This window comes from Zalophus californianus, chromosome 4 (assembly GCF_009762305.2).
Source record: "Zalophus californianus isolate mZalCal1 chromosome 4, mZalCal1.pri.v2, whole genome shotgun sequence".
NCBI lineage: Eukaryota > Metazoa > Chordata > Mammalia > Carnivora > Otariidae > Zalophus > Zalophus californianus.
In genome coordinates this window covers 78705319-78719971 of record NC_045598.1, presented here as the reverse complement: position 1 = coordinate 78719971, position 14653 = coordinate 78705319, and the positions used below count along the sequence as shown (strand labels likewise).

At 51.5% G+C, this 14653-nt stretch overlaps 1 protein-coding gene across 3 annotated transcripts in view; it reads left to right on the top strand.

Moving 5' to 3' along the window:
* Positions 1-14653, top strand: part of BCAR3 (BCAR3 adaptor protein, NSP family member) — a 110030-nt gene that overhangs the window by 50082 nt on the left and 45295 nt on the right. The window contains exon 1 of one of the 3 annotated variants that reach the window (XM_027613020.2): positions 9138-9320. The exons of the other annotated variants lie outside the window; for them this stretch is intronic. Within the exon in view, the coding sequence (XP_027468821.1) occupies positions 9237-9320 (84 nt within the window). The 5' untranslated portion in view covers positions 9138-9236. Of the gene's footprint in view, positions 1-9137; positions 9321-14653 lie in introns of those variants that run through there. 3 annotated transcript variants of the gene reach the window in all.

The window sequence follows — 14653 nt, the reverse complement described above, 5'->3', positions numbered from 1 at the left end:
TCTTTAATGGAACATCCTTGCAGTAGGCTGTGAGGCACCATTAATTTCCACCCATCACTGAAACACGAGGGAACAGCTCTGTTATTAATGGGTGTGCATTATACATGTTTTCATGTAACATCAGTTTATGTTGGCTCTTTTTGAGAATTTCTCAGATAGAGAGATCATCTCTCATACATGTGAACTCCAGTAGAGCCCAGCACAATGCGTTCTGTCTCAATCTCAAATTTTACTTAATCTCACATTGGTAAAGTCTGAAACTGATGATGTGAGCTAGGAGATTTACCACTGGCAAGGACAGGGGTGGAGTAGCCTGGCTTGATGACTATTCTGGAGAAGGAAGGCCTGTCCAGACTCTCAGTCCTTGTACCTGCTTCTCAGCACATTGGCCACATTCACTCCGATCACTTTGTGTGTATAGTGGGGACACATGGCCGTAGGCTGTACTAGGTTTTCATCTTCAAGTTTATGGCCCAGTGGGGAAAGGAGACCTCTTCCTCTGCTCTGGTTTGAAAAATCCCAGGGAAGGACTCTGATTGGTCTAACTTAGGTCCATTATGTCCACTCCTGAACCATTCAGTGTTCGGAATTCTGATTGGCTCACATATCCAAAACAAGTATGAATGTACATGCCACGGGGTAAAGCTTTTAAACATAATAACCACTATCTGCTATTTACATCGGTTTTTTTCCCCTGAATTTTCAGGATCAGAAGTATAGTGGGCTGTATTTCTAATTGTGTCTACTTGGGGTACATATGTGAAATATTGACACATGAGTAGTAGGTTGTGCCGAGGTACTTTCTTTTTGGTCTTTTCAAACCCTGTACTCCTCTTTCTCTGGTTTTCTCCTATGTGCTGGATACCCATTGCCTCCCAGTTTAATTGTCAGATCCACGCCGTTACAGAGAAGTCGTGGGCAACAGAGCAGAGGGGCTGTGGATTCCCCTTATAGTTTGGCCTTGGAAAAATTCCCGCATCTGCTGTCACAAGTACCCTGGCCCTGAGGCTCCTGTGGTGTTCTTAGCGATTGGGGCAGGTGGGTTCCTGCTGCTCTCTCTGGTAACTCTCCCTTCCTCCATCCTGCCCTCCCACTCCTCTGGGTACACACTGCAAGGCCAGGGATTGTATTATCCTTTGAATCATTGACAAAAGGAACCCATTGTCCCACCTTGGGCACCAGGAGTGTTGACCGTCTGGATGTCACTTCTGTAGGCGGCATTGTGCTTGGCACCTGAGTACTTAGGGAAGTGAAGAAACTGGCTGGTAATCAGTATGGTCCTTTCCATGCAACAGTCATGTGAGTCAGCCTTTTCTTGGAGAAATACACCTAGATGGTGTTTCTGTATACACCAAGGCAGTCCCTGAGCCCTGCAGTCGTCCCCTGTGCTCTAGGGCTTTGCTACCTCCTGGCTCTTTGCAGATTCTGCCTCAGCATCCATCTGTCCATGTCCTGCCCTTTCCCATCAGTAATGAATGAGGATCTCTGATGGGATATTTCGGATGAGACCTGCCGCCTCTGTTGCTAAGGCTGTCTGTCCCTCGGTGGGGCTGTGCCTTGGGGATTTGCACAAGATAAGGTACTCCAGGCAACCAGGTGGTAGCCATGCTTCCATTATCACCTCCCATCGATCCAGCCATTCGGATTTAGCGTTGGTTTAATGATTAACTCTGAGTCCTGTCTGATCTCACATGTGACATGGAGATAATAGTCCGTGTGTCCTGGTGTAAGTATTAAAGAAGACACTACGGTGAACACTCTCTGTATAAATGCTGGCTCTTGGGGGCCTTGCACGGGGTAGGGGGGTGAGGGCAGCTCCCACTGGCAGGTGGGGTGCCTGTGACGAACACAGCCCTGAGCCTGTGGTGGGGGAGGGTGGCCGCGAGTCCACCTTGGAGCGCTTCTGCGTTCAGCTCAGCCATGACACTGAGTGCGGTGGGCAAGCGAGGCCCCGGCCCCAGCTGGGGAAGTGTTCCCCTCCTCTCACACGTGTTTAAAGCTGCTCCAACGGCAGCAAGGAAGACGGCACTGCAGGCCTCAAGTCTCTCTGTCTGCCCCTCTGGCCGCCTCAGCCCTGCGGGGCCGACCTGATCATGGTAGCTGCAGCCTCCACCTGCCTTTGCTCATGTCCACAGTGACCAAGGTTTTTCCCTCCCTCTTCTCCCCACTAGAACAAAAGATCAGGTAGGACCCTCAGAAGCCCCATCTTGAAGAACCACTGAAAGTCCTTCTGGATCAGTGGGGATTTTTAGGTCACATCACTCTTTGAGAAATGGGTAAAAGCCATGTTCTCCTCACCTCAGTGAACAGATACTCACCCAACCGTTTGCATGCAATTTCCAGTAGCTCATGGGAGCCCCACTCCACCCCAGCTTAACAACGCGTGGCCTGGCCTGCTTCTTCTAGCTCTTCGGGCAGGAGGCAGAATGCTCCACTATGTCACTGATGATAAGGCCCACGATCAGTTTATAACCATGAAAACAAGATATTTTCCCACCGAAATATTTCACTTAGGTGGCTGGAATTTGCATGAAAACAGAAGGGATTAACACGCTCATTTCCTGATGCACTTCAGCCAGCTTTCAAGGCTGGAATGAGTGCAGCTGGTTCTGCCTGCACCTTTCACCTGGGGCCGACCCCACCACGCGCCCCAGGATTCCAGCCCTCTCGGGCATTCCTTGATGCCTGTTTCATGCACTCGGACATTTGGTAGCCTCTCTAAGGTGGAAGAAGGGCACGGAGTGGCATTGGAAGAATGCACTGTAACTCTGACAGTTCCTGCCGCTAGGGTTGAAAGAGGGGAAGGGACATCGAGGCAGAAGGCAGAGTCTGGGTGGACACTGGAAATCTAAGCATCTATACCCGGCCCTGTTCTAATTCTAGAAATGGCTGGTATCAGAGGAGCCGGTAATAGGACCGATGAAGAATGAAGGAGTCAGGCACATGGGAGGTGGTCTTCTGGCGACTCTAGACTCCTGTGGAAGGTCTAGTCCTAGGGCAAGACCCTGGAGGGCTGGGCAAGGGGGCGAGGTTGGAGGAGCATCAGGCGGGACATCCAGGCAGGACAGAGGCTGGAGCCCAGCTCTGCAGCAGCCAACTCGGTATGGGGGCAAGGCAGAAGGAGGGGTGCAACACAGATCCTATTAGGGGGTTACGGGATCCCCAGTCAGACTGGCTGGGATGAGATTGGGGTGTGATATCGAGAGCTCAGTAGTTGTGGATGGACCAGGAGTTCCCCTGGGTGAGGGCCAAGTAGGCAGATGCTGTGGACATACATCCTGCCTGTTAAAACAAACAACTCTCCAAAGGACAGCAGCTCTGCAGTAGAAAATCATCTGAGACATCTGAGCAAGTGTGATTAAAACCATATGTGCAATTTTAATATGGGATCTTAAAATTTAAAGGCTAGAAATATTTTAAGACTGAAACAACTCTTAAACTCCTCCTCATTGTTCCCTGGCATTCAAGATTCAAGAGTCATTGCGGTACCAGCCTGCCGGTCAGTGGCTCAGGTGGGAGCTGGCCGCGCTCTGGCGGGGGGCATGGCTCCCAGGGCCCCACAGGTGGGTGAGACAGGGCGTATGCCCTGCAGGAGGACCCAGTGGGGAGGGGAAGCTCACATATGCTGAGTGCCTACTCTGTTGGGTGCCCAGCTCTTTTTGTGTCTATCTCACCGGATCCTCACAAAGACCTGGTCAACTGGAGGAGGAAACTGAGGCTCAGAGAGGTTAAGAAATTTCCCAAGGTCCCCCAGCTTGCTAGCGGCGCAGTGAAGACTTGAACCCACCCTGGCTCTCCTTCTAACCTGCTACCTCGAGCGTCACTTCTGAGACGTGCAAATCTGTGTCTCACAGCTCAGTTTTGGAAGATGTCATTTTGCAGAAGTTCTTATGAGTTGGGAGAGCCAGGGGCGGTGGAGATGGGAGACAGTGCAGGTGGTCCCGGCTGGTGAGCCTTCCCAGTGTTCTGGCTGTGCAGATGCCCCTCGGCCCCTTTCTGCAGCTCTGCATGGGAGGGGCATCTGAGGGGCATTCGTGGTCACTATTAGTTGCTTAGATAGCTCACACCTACCAAAGCGGAAGGAAGGAGAAAGAGAAAAGTACACAGTGCAGAAAACGTAGGAGCTATGATAACCAGAAAAGCAAATGCCTGCTCTGGGTGAGGTGCACACATCATGAGGGTAGAATGGAAGGAAGCATGCAGAGGCCAGGTCATTTGGATGAGTAAGACTCCCAGGGTTCCCCTAAAATTACACGTAAAACATTACAGTATGTGCTCTTTGCTAGGGGAGGAGGGTCGATGGTTTTCATGGACTCTGAGGAAAGACGGAGACCGCCAGAGACTATCTGAGCCTACTGGTGGAAAGGCTGGAGTTACGCCCCACGCTTGTTTCCATTTTTGCCTTAATGCTAAAAACAGAAAAGTAGGTGGTGGGGTGGGGTGGGGGGGAACGTATGGGATGGAATTGTGTGTGATAGAGCAAGAAAGCAAAGTCCAGGCTGGGCCCTCACCTGATTTAGCTGCACATGGTCAGTTCTACAATTTTAATAGCCAGTTAGAGAAACGGAAATTTATTGACTGGGGGCGGAGGGGGAGCATAAGACCCAGTAGAGAGAAGTGTGTTTCTGAGTACTGCCCTTTGTTCCTTTGTTGATGCGCTAGGCAGATCAATACTGCTTCCGGACAAAGGCCACTTAGCAGCCATACTCTCACCCCCGTGAGGAATCTGGGGGACTGTCAGATGGAGACGTGCACAGCAAACACTCTTCAGTGCACCCTCTGTATTCCCGGGCTCAAGTGAACATCTTGTCCACAGCAGTACACAAAGCGGCCTCCTCCTGCTGAGTCCAGGGTGCATTCCCTTCTTGAGCAAGAGGTAAACTGCGTATGCATATAGGAAAATGTATCCAGCGGTCTTTGGCGGCTTATGCAGCTGCTGAGTCTGGCGTGAGGGAAGGGGACTTCCTCCCTGACAGCCTCTCTTCATCCTCAGTGGTCTTGGGAGACCTCCTTAAGCCCTGAGGTCCTGTGGCTTTTATGGGAGGGTGGGTGCTCTGAGCCGCAGGAGCTCCTCCCCCCCACCCCCCACCCCGCCGCCCTCTGTGCTCAGAATCATGCAAACGGCCAGGTGCCTGGGAAGCTTTGGGAGACAGGGTTGCAGAGAAACACACTTTCCCTGGCCCAGGGCTTCCCAGGCATTTTTGCCTTACTGCTTTTCAAAGGGCCGAACCTGCAGAGGGCAGTCTTGGATATTTAGGATTGGGCCAATCCAGGCTAATCTTCCCTGCTTCCTAGGACACCAGGGGAAATGCAAGTGGTAGTAGGATCGGTCTTACCCTACGCCCCCCCCCCCGCCCCCCCCCCCCTTGCAGCTCATTAAAGCTGTTTTTGTTCACCCAGCGTCTGATCACTGGGGTTTAGTGGAGGCAAAAAGCCGGGAAAGAGAGATCTTGCTGAGGAGGTGGAGTCTCAGTGGTTGCTATGAGAGGTTGAGCTGTTTTGACCTCCACGGCTAGTGTTCATCCCTTGACTGATGCTCTGAGTGTGTCCCTGTGGGCAGGGATGAGCCAGGCCTTGCAGCCTTAGATCAGTGCTCTCTGGTGACAGCGTGCTGTCCTTGGACTGTGGGACAGTGACCAAGAGCACCTCAGTGCACCTAAGGCTTGATGCCTTGATTCTGGGCCGGCTCTGGGGAGGAGAATGGCAGAGTATTGGCAGCTTTGTTTTCCCGGTTGCCCTGAAAACAGGTAAAAGCAAATAGCTGGTAGGCACCTCTTTCTCCCCCACAGATGTCTCCCCCAGTGTCAGGTCAAAGAGAGGGTCTGCCTCACTGGGAGCCGGATCTTCTAGTGAGGACTATAGCTCTCTGGGAGAGGGACTCTTGCACGCTTTCAGCCTCTCTCAACCCAAGGGCTGTTGCCAACAGGAAGCACGCATCTGCGGGATATGGCTGGCAGGCTGCTCCCGTTTCCATGGTTACTAAATAGGGCAGGTTAGTATTAGGGCTGCCCAAGGGAAAAATGGCATGGAGCAGGGGCCTTCCTCTGGCGGGCTTTAACCCTCTTCCCGGATGGGGTGGGCAACATTTGACCTGAAGGCATGGGAGTCTCCCTCAAGGGTCTTCCTGGCTGCCCTGCCCTGGCTTTTTTTTCACAGGTGTGTCCCTTGGTGCAGAGGAACAAGTCTTCCAGGAGGCCAGAGGGGGGCGCTACAGAGCGCAGTTTCCCCAGAGTTTTGTGGGCTACCCAGCACCACTCCCTCTCCATCAGTCCCTGGGGCTGCGCTGGAGATGCGGACCCCTGTCCTGAGAAGAGCACGGTGTGTAGAAAACCCTGAATCCAAATTTGGTCCTAAATCACATGCACCAAATCATCAGAGAGTGACCCCCCTGCCCCAGGTCACCACCTTTCCATGGGGCTGTGTAACAGGTTTAATTATAAAGACATTAAAAAATCTATTTGTGTTTCTGTGTGATTACAATACCAGGTTCTGCAATCACAGGCTGGAGTCCCTGGTCCTTTGTCTGTTCTCTGCTGAGTGACATGCCGTCCTGGTTTTCTGTTTCTTTGTAACTGGAAGAGAATAATCACTATCCGGAGAACGTGGGAGAATTGATCAGTGTGGATGCAGATATTGAAAAACATAACAAGTCACTGAAGGGCACTTTGCAAATTCATGCAATTATCATCTTTAGTTGCAACAACAACACGTTATTTTAGTCTCCCTCCTTGGCCATTTCAGGAGAAACTTATTAAAACCTTTGAGTGCAGATTCAGAAATTATTTTTGGTGAGGAACAAAAAAATTAAAAAGTGACAGGGCTCCTGGGTGGCTCAGTCGGTTGAGCATCAGACTCTTGGTTTCAGCTCAGGTCACAATCTCAGGGTTGGAGCCTGTCTGCTTCTCCCTCTCCCTCTGCTGCTCCCCACCATTTACGCGCAGGTGTGTGCGCACTCATGCTCACTCTCTCTCAAATAAATCTTTTTTTAAAAAGTGCTTGGGAAACAGTTCCCTAATAAGATTAACCCATTCTTTAATCCTGACAAGGAATTCTTTGGGCATTTGGGGGACATTTCTTAGAGTAAACAGAGAAAACCTCAAGTGACAAGAACCATGATTCTACAGTGACCTGAGGATCTTTTGTGTTGCTTTTACCTTGGCCCCAGAGCACTTGATGACATAATTTTCGGTCATTTACAAGTCTGAATTATTTGCATGTTTCTTTCAGGAGTATACGTCATTCAGACTTTCTGGGGGGAAGAAGGAGTTCAGAGGCTTTGGGCAATCTCTGAATTTTTGTGGGAGATTTAAGGAGCTGCTTTCTTTCCTTGTCCCACACTGGGGATGGCGCTTTTTTGTAGCCTCTCGGGGTTTTTTTAGCCTGGTGGAGCGCATCTCCTGCCAAAGGGGATGAGCAGGTGAGTAAACTGGGCCCCTTACCTGTTGACTGTAGGTCTCATGGATGACTCATCCCCACAAGTCATAGGCCCTGACTGTTCATGTGGACTCACCTTTGAACCCTCTCTAATAGAAATCAGGGCAAACAGCAAATGCTTGCTCATGGATACAGTATATGGATCTTGGAGGACTGTATCGACCCCAACTGGACCAAATCCAAGGGCCCTGTGAACTCTACCACCCTTGATGCTTGCTTCCAGGTTCTTGGGTAGACTTCCCCGGACCCAGGAGCTCCCAGGACTGCACATCTAGCCTCCAAAGTCACAGAGGAGAGGGACTGAGGGAGCACAGGGGAAGTCAGCTTCCCCTCCCCCATCATTCCTGTGGTGACAGACCCTCCGTAGCTCTGTCCCTGCATCCTATGTATTTATTAGGCTGCCCCTCTGCCCCCTTCAGGCTGTGTTCAAGCACAGAGGCTGCTCACAGGCATTGAAAAAACAAGTCTCTATTTTTACAGGCCGACTTGACCTAGTCCAAAGGCCGAGGCCTCCTGAGATTTGACACTAATCCTGTTGGATATTTCTCATACCTCCCTCATGCCTCATCTGGTGTTGTTCCTTTCTGGACTGAATAGGTTCTGTTTCTTCCTCATTACAAGTTTCTGCCTGTGGAGTTTCAGAAAGCTTCAGGACACATTCCAATTTTGAGTGGCCGAAGCCATAGAAAGGTAACGTCTGGACCAGTAGGAGAGGAAGAGCTACAGGCAGAAACCTGGGTTTGATAAAAACCAGAATTGTTGAGCATCCACTCTGACTGGAATGCAAGAAGAGAAGCATTCCCCTCCGGGACACGGGAGGCTCTGGGTGGGGGCGAGGGCCTCTTAGCACAGGAGAATGGCTTGGCTGCGTGGGCTGCCTGGTCTGAGTGCTGGGTCTGGGTTCGCCAGAGAGGAGAAGTGAATGGAGTATTTGAAGTGAAGGAGGGAAGTGAGACAAAGAGTCGAGTCAGAAGAGGGTGTACAGCCTGACCCCCGGCCTCCCAGCAGACGGCGCGGCCAGGTGGGGCGGTATGGGGCGCCCAGGGTGTTTGCCGACAGGCCTGCTAATTAAACACCAGAGGACCGGATTGCCCACAGTGATGGCCAGGCCAACGTTATCAGCTGCAAACTGGCTGCCAGGAGCATTCTAATGAAAAATAAACAGTACTGCGGGTGGGCTGGGGAAGTGGGGACAGGGACCCTGCCCCCGTTTCTTCGGACTTCTAGGATTGGTCCTAAGGAAAAGTCACACCCCAGTCACCTTGTAGGTCCTTTTCTCAAAGGAGCCTTTGTCTCATCACAAGGTGGTGTGATGTGTGCTTCCTTAACCCTTAGCTGCTGGGGTGACGAGCAGACAGATCAAGCGTCCAGGAGCTGAGTGCCTGGTGCCCTAGCCCTGGGAAGGACAGGCTGTCTGAGGGGGGTAATGATTTCTGCCGGGTCTCTAAATTGAGGGGACAGCTAAAGCCCAAAGCTCTTCTACAAGAGGTTAGAATTTCATCAGAAAGCAAGTCTGGTCACATGAGGATTTCTGGCACTGTGTGCCTGGCAGGCTGGACACCAGCCTGCCAGAATTGAACGAGTGGCTCGTATTGGCTTCAGCGGAGGGGTGAAGTCCCAGCCTGGCCTGTGAGAAGGAGCGAGTGGCTCGCTCCCCCGGCCGGCCGCTGGACTGCGGGCGGGAGCAGCGGGCAGGAGCAGCAAGGCTGCCCGCGGCGGGCTGGGGCTCTGACGCCCAAGCCCTATTTCTTTTTAACCCTAGAAAAAGGAAAGTGTGTGGTCCAGGGACCGGACACTGAAAGATGCCTAAGGAATGCAATGCCTTCCACGCCCTGTCGGCAGTCCTGTGCTGCTTCTATCACCGCAAGCCATTCCTGGGAGCCAAGGTAGGTGCGGTGTTGAGATAAGATGCATTGGAGATTCTTTTGGGAGCCTTGAAAGCCTTGGTCTTCCAAAAGGCACCAGGAAAAGTTTGCAGCCTCCTGGCTGTAAAAACAGAGGCACTTTCTTTGGCCGGTAGAGCAGGCTAAGCCCCTCGTGATGTGCCTCCCTCCCCTGGAAACGGAACCCAGCTGCACAGAAGGGGGCTCCAAGGCTGCGTTTGGGGAAGCAGCTCTGTTTTTCAGGACACCGTCAGTCTCCTTGGGTGGAAATTCTGTACCAAAGTAACTCGGTAACACGGACCTATTTTTCTTCCTTCTCTCTGTGTATCTCTCTTCCCTTGTTCGCCGTGGCTGTGAGCTGGCTGAGCCCCTCTCTCTGCTGAGCCTGCTGGGACATTATGTCAATAATGTATGTAACCTACAGAAGCCACCAAATACCACCTTTCCAATCTCAGCCAGGTTCTGAAACATTTCAGTGTTTGGAACTGTGTTGTCTTTACTGCTCTCATTTTGAACCTTTGTTACAAGACACCAATGCCAAGGGTTTTGCGTAATAAGTCAACACACTATTTTGATGAAAATACTCGAAGAACCTCATTTGGCTAATTCAAGACAAGACCTGTGTTCTATGTTGCCTGCCTGTGACCACACTAAGAGTGAAGGTTAATACAGGCTCTCATTGATCTGCGGGTTTGTCTGCCTTGGAAAAAATCCTGTTGGCCCTTAGCTTGACCACGGACCTCCCTTATCCGTGGGAAATAGGAATCTGAAGTCTCATGCCATCCCTCCCACCCAGACGGTGGGGCTCTGTCTCCGGAGGGACTGACTGACTTCGTGCAATTGAAAAAGCTACAGCAGCCTTATGATGTTCGGCTTCCTTCTCAATAATGCTTAAAAGAATTCTCAGGAAAATGTAACAGGAAAACCTATTAAAGGGAGAAAGAGCCCTTTGTAGAAAAATAGACCCTGAGTGAGAAGAGGTTAGGTTTCTTCTGATTTTACTGCCCTCTTGGAGTGTTCAGAGTAGCTTTCTAACCATTTAGCAAAGTTCATTTTTGTCTCTTTGTCAAGGAGTTTGGAGGGGGATGAGCAATTAATCATCAGTTTAAAAGTGTTTCCTCCCTGATTGAAGAGCCCCTTTCTGTCCTGGAGCCCAGTGGGGTGATGTGAGGACCATGTGGTTTCTGGCCTAAATATGGATCATTCTAGCGTCGGGTAGATGAAGTCATGCCATTAATGGTATTTTAAAGCTGTCAAAGATAGACCAGGGGGTCCCAAAGGGACTGTGTGCTTCAGATTGGCAGTAGGTTTTCACTCTGATAGAAGTCCTGCCATAAGCCAACTTCTGCTAATTCAGAAAAGTGCAACTCAGCATTGGTATGTGAGGAAACAGCTGCTAAATATCTGGGTCTGAGTGACGAGATTCTGTGTGGATGTCCCTGTTCCTCTGCTGTTATGTCCTTCAAGGCCTGCACAGAAAGGCCACAGTGACATATGGGGGTACAGCCGTCCCTCCCTGGCCTCCCCCTCCCCTCAGCTTCTCCTTCCCTGGCCTCCCCTGACCACTCTTGGGGGTTGACTGGTCGTAGAAACACCTCCTTTCCACCCGGGGCTTCTCACCTGACCCCCAGTTTGGTCCATCTTCCTAGCGCAGAGAGAGGACCTGGCTTGCTCGCTCACCAGACACGGATGAGCTTCCAGACCCAACCTCGGTCCTGCACAGAGCCTCGCAGTGCGCTTCCCTGCTCCGTTTCGCTTCGGTGGTTACCTGGGAGAGAAAGTCCTCCTGGGCTTAACTCCCTGCCAGAGTCGCCCCAGTGATAATGCCACGTCGCTTTATTGACTCCTACTTTAATTAGGGGTTTCAGGTCTTGCAGCTCATAATTAGTTTCCACTGCAGTTAGGGTTTCAAAATTAAATTGGGATTGATTGCCTGATAGCAAAGCGGAAATACAGCTCCAGTTCTTGACCGTGTGTGCTGCTTCCCTTGGCATGAATTTCTCAAACCAAAAATAACACTCTGGTAGCCATGGTAACTTTCCATTTGGTCTAATCCATATCATCTCGGGAGAAACTAGAATGTTATTAATAGTGTTTGTTGTATGGGAAGAAAACTAAAAATATAAAAGCTTCTTCATTACATAGGAGACCAAAACACTGGCACTTTGAGGGAATAAAATCTTACTTGCAGAGATTTGCTGGAATTTGGAATGTATTTAGGGGCCTCGTGTGGACTTGCATATTAGGGCCCCGGAAAGGAGTGAGGCCAGGGTGGGGGGTGGCAAGGATGGAGAGGAGAATTAAGGGTATGCAGTCCTCGCTGGCCCCCAGGCAGCTGAGGCCAGAGATGCGATGTTCCAGCCATATTGAGGGTCATGACCTTAACATCCCAGGTGCAAAAAGGAAAGGCTTATTTTGCTTATGCCCAGTGGAAAAGAGTTTGGAGTGAAGATATTACTGATCCATAACATTACTGGGGCATGTTCAAGTTCAAAAATCCCTGAACGTGGAATGTAGTAGCCCATCCATGCATAAGCACTCTTTGTGGGGTGGCGGCGGGGGGGGGGGGAGGTTGTTGATAAATGACAGTGGAGGCCCAGCCCCCCTGCTTTGAAGGACTTACTACAAAAGCATTAGGTCATGGTGTCATTTTGTTACATTTGCAGAAGTCTCTCCAGCTTCCCTCTGAGTTCTTTCATAAGGAATGCAAGTGCGTTGTCTTAGTGGAGTCTCAAAATGAGTGCTCCAAGTTTGGCAGGGCACCAGTTTACCCCTTCCCACAGAGGCTCAGGGAAACGACCTACCCAGAATCATTTATGTCCTTCAAGGCCTGCACAGAAAGGCCACAGTGACATATGGGGGTACAGCCAAGGGTTGAAACCGGGTTCTACCTTCATCTGGCTTCAAGCACAATGTCTGTTCTACGATACCATGTTAAGACCACTGAAACCGAAAATGAGATGATACTGTATATATTAATACTTTAGTACACAATGTGGCTGGGGAAAAACAGTGCCAACCTCAGTTTTCAGGAGAGGCCACAGGGGGGATGTCGAACTGCTTTTCGGAAAATGGGTAATCCTCCTGCAGGCAGTGGCGGGACCACCTTGGGGTCCCTCGTGAACCCCAGAAGGAATTTGGTGAGAAGCACAATAGATCCATTTCTAGAACGAGCAGTAAGAACAAAACTCCATTTCTTCTTGTCCCTGTGTCTCTGATTTTTCTTGTATGGGGACAGGGGGAAAGGAGCTGAATTTTGCCCGTTTACCAGCGGCCACCCCTAGGAAGAGCAGTGTGGTTTTAACCCAAGAGGTGGGAGTTACCTGGCAAGTACAGAACAGCCACATTTCTGTAGGAGCCTCAACAGAGCTGTTGGAACAGAGTCAGTGGATGGATGAGCCACTGAGTCTCGGCTAACCAGCCACTGAGTCCAGTGGCTGTGGTCTTGCCAATGAGAAGTCATGGCTAGAAGGCAGTGGGTTTTAAGCACATGCTTTCCTACACATAGATTTGATCATCCTTGCGGCCGTAAAGTGCTCTATAGTGGGAAGAACTGAAATCGGGCTGTTGGCTACAGTTGTGTTGTGTTTTGCTTTCAGTCGTTTCCTTTGCCCCCACAAAAAGGATTGGGAGCCTCTCTGAATGCACATTACAGCCCGAGGGGTCCCATCTGCCCATCCCTAGAGGATTGGGTTCCTGGAACTTGTTTTCATTAGAAGCTGCCTTCCTGTGTGAATATGGTAGAGCCAACCAAGGTCCTGCTTGCCTTCCCTGTGGCCAGTCCCTTGGTGTGTTTGCTGTTGTGACAGCTTGGGCACAAGCTGATGGAGTTAGTCCTCCATCCTGGTGTTGATGACGGCCTGAGCTGTCGTAGTCAGTAGGGCCGATGCACCATCAGCATGAGCTGGTGCAAGGTGGAAAAAGCCACTCGGGAGATGTCTTTCCAAAGTGACTCAGCCCCTCCTTGTGGCAGCTGCTAGTTGCTCATTTATCTCTCCTGCCCTCCCCTGCCCCCCCCCCCCCAAAAAAGCCTAGCACAGCTTTTTTGTAAAGAGACCTAAATGCATTCCATTGGCATCTGGGAGCTTGGGGGATCTGGTTTCAGCATCAGGGAAAGGAAGGACATGCCTGACGGCGGCTTGGTCCCAGCATCCCCTCTCCGCAGACCCCGGAGCTTGGATCCTGGCCGAGGCCTTGTTTTTGTTGGAGAGACGTGGGTGGGAAGCAGAAATGAGACTGGGATCCTGGGAAAATTCTGTTAGTGGGTTTATCACCTCCAGGACCACAGAGAAAGGGGCCTGTGCCAAACATCGGGGAGGACTCTGGAGAGTCAGGGTGCTCAGGCCACAGAGATCTTCCTGCTCTGCCCCATGAGAGATCTGCAGTGCGTGGAGGACCCAGGGCCCTGTCACTGGGTTTAAAGATGTCAGAGACAGCTCTGGGGTCTTTTAGTTGATGCATATTTGAGATGTCTCCAGGCCAGCAGAGGAGACTCAGGCTGCCCTGGTTGGGGATAGGAGGGGATGGGAGGGGAGGGGCACCTCATGGGTGTGGACTGCGGCATCTCTGTCCTCATCTGGATCTCCACTGCGTGTCCACAGCCCCAGGGGCTACTGCTGGAATCTGGCTCTGGCCATGAGAATGTCACGGCGTATTTTTCTGGCTTATAAAAGAGCCACGATCAGTCTTTTAGTTTGTATGGGCAACAGCTCTCCTCAGTGTCCACTCTGAAACATGGGTGCCATTACAAAAGCAGTTCCGCACCAAGAAGCCGGAAGCTAGAATCCAGGTTTCGTAATAAGATGGGATCTGAGAGACCGTGAGCCAGCCTCCTACTTAGAGTTCATCTGCTCCTCCGCCACCCCCACCCCCACGCCCAGGGTGTGTGCTGAGGGGCTGCTGGGTGCCGGCCTCTGGGGAGACGCTGCAGGCTCTGTCCCTGAAGGAGCAGTTCCAAGTCCGCTGGGGAGCTGGGCGTGCACGCGGCTCTCTCCACGGTGCCTGGCAGGTGCGGGGCAGGCAGAATACCCAGTGTGTTGTGGGACGCCGGGCCAAGGCACTAATCCAGCCCTGGGTCAGGGAACTTCCTGGAGGAGGTAACACTGAGCGGCTGCTAAAGGAGCAGTAGGTGGAAGAGGCATGGGGGGAGAGAGAGAGAGAGAGAGAGAGAGAGAGAGAGAGAGAGAGAGAGAGAGAGAGAGCGCGCACGCGCATACAGGAGCCTCACACACTGGACCTCAGGCTGCAGCGGAAGGAGAGATGGTGGGCGAATGGATCGTGCAGACCAGCGGGGCCAGTGAACAGTGTGGATGGGGAGCGGGGAAAGTCTGGGGCTT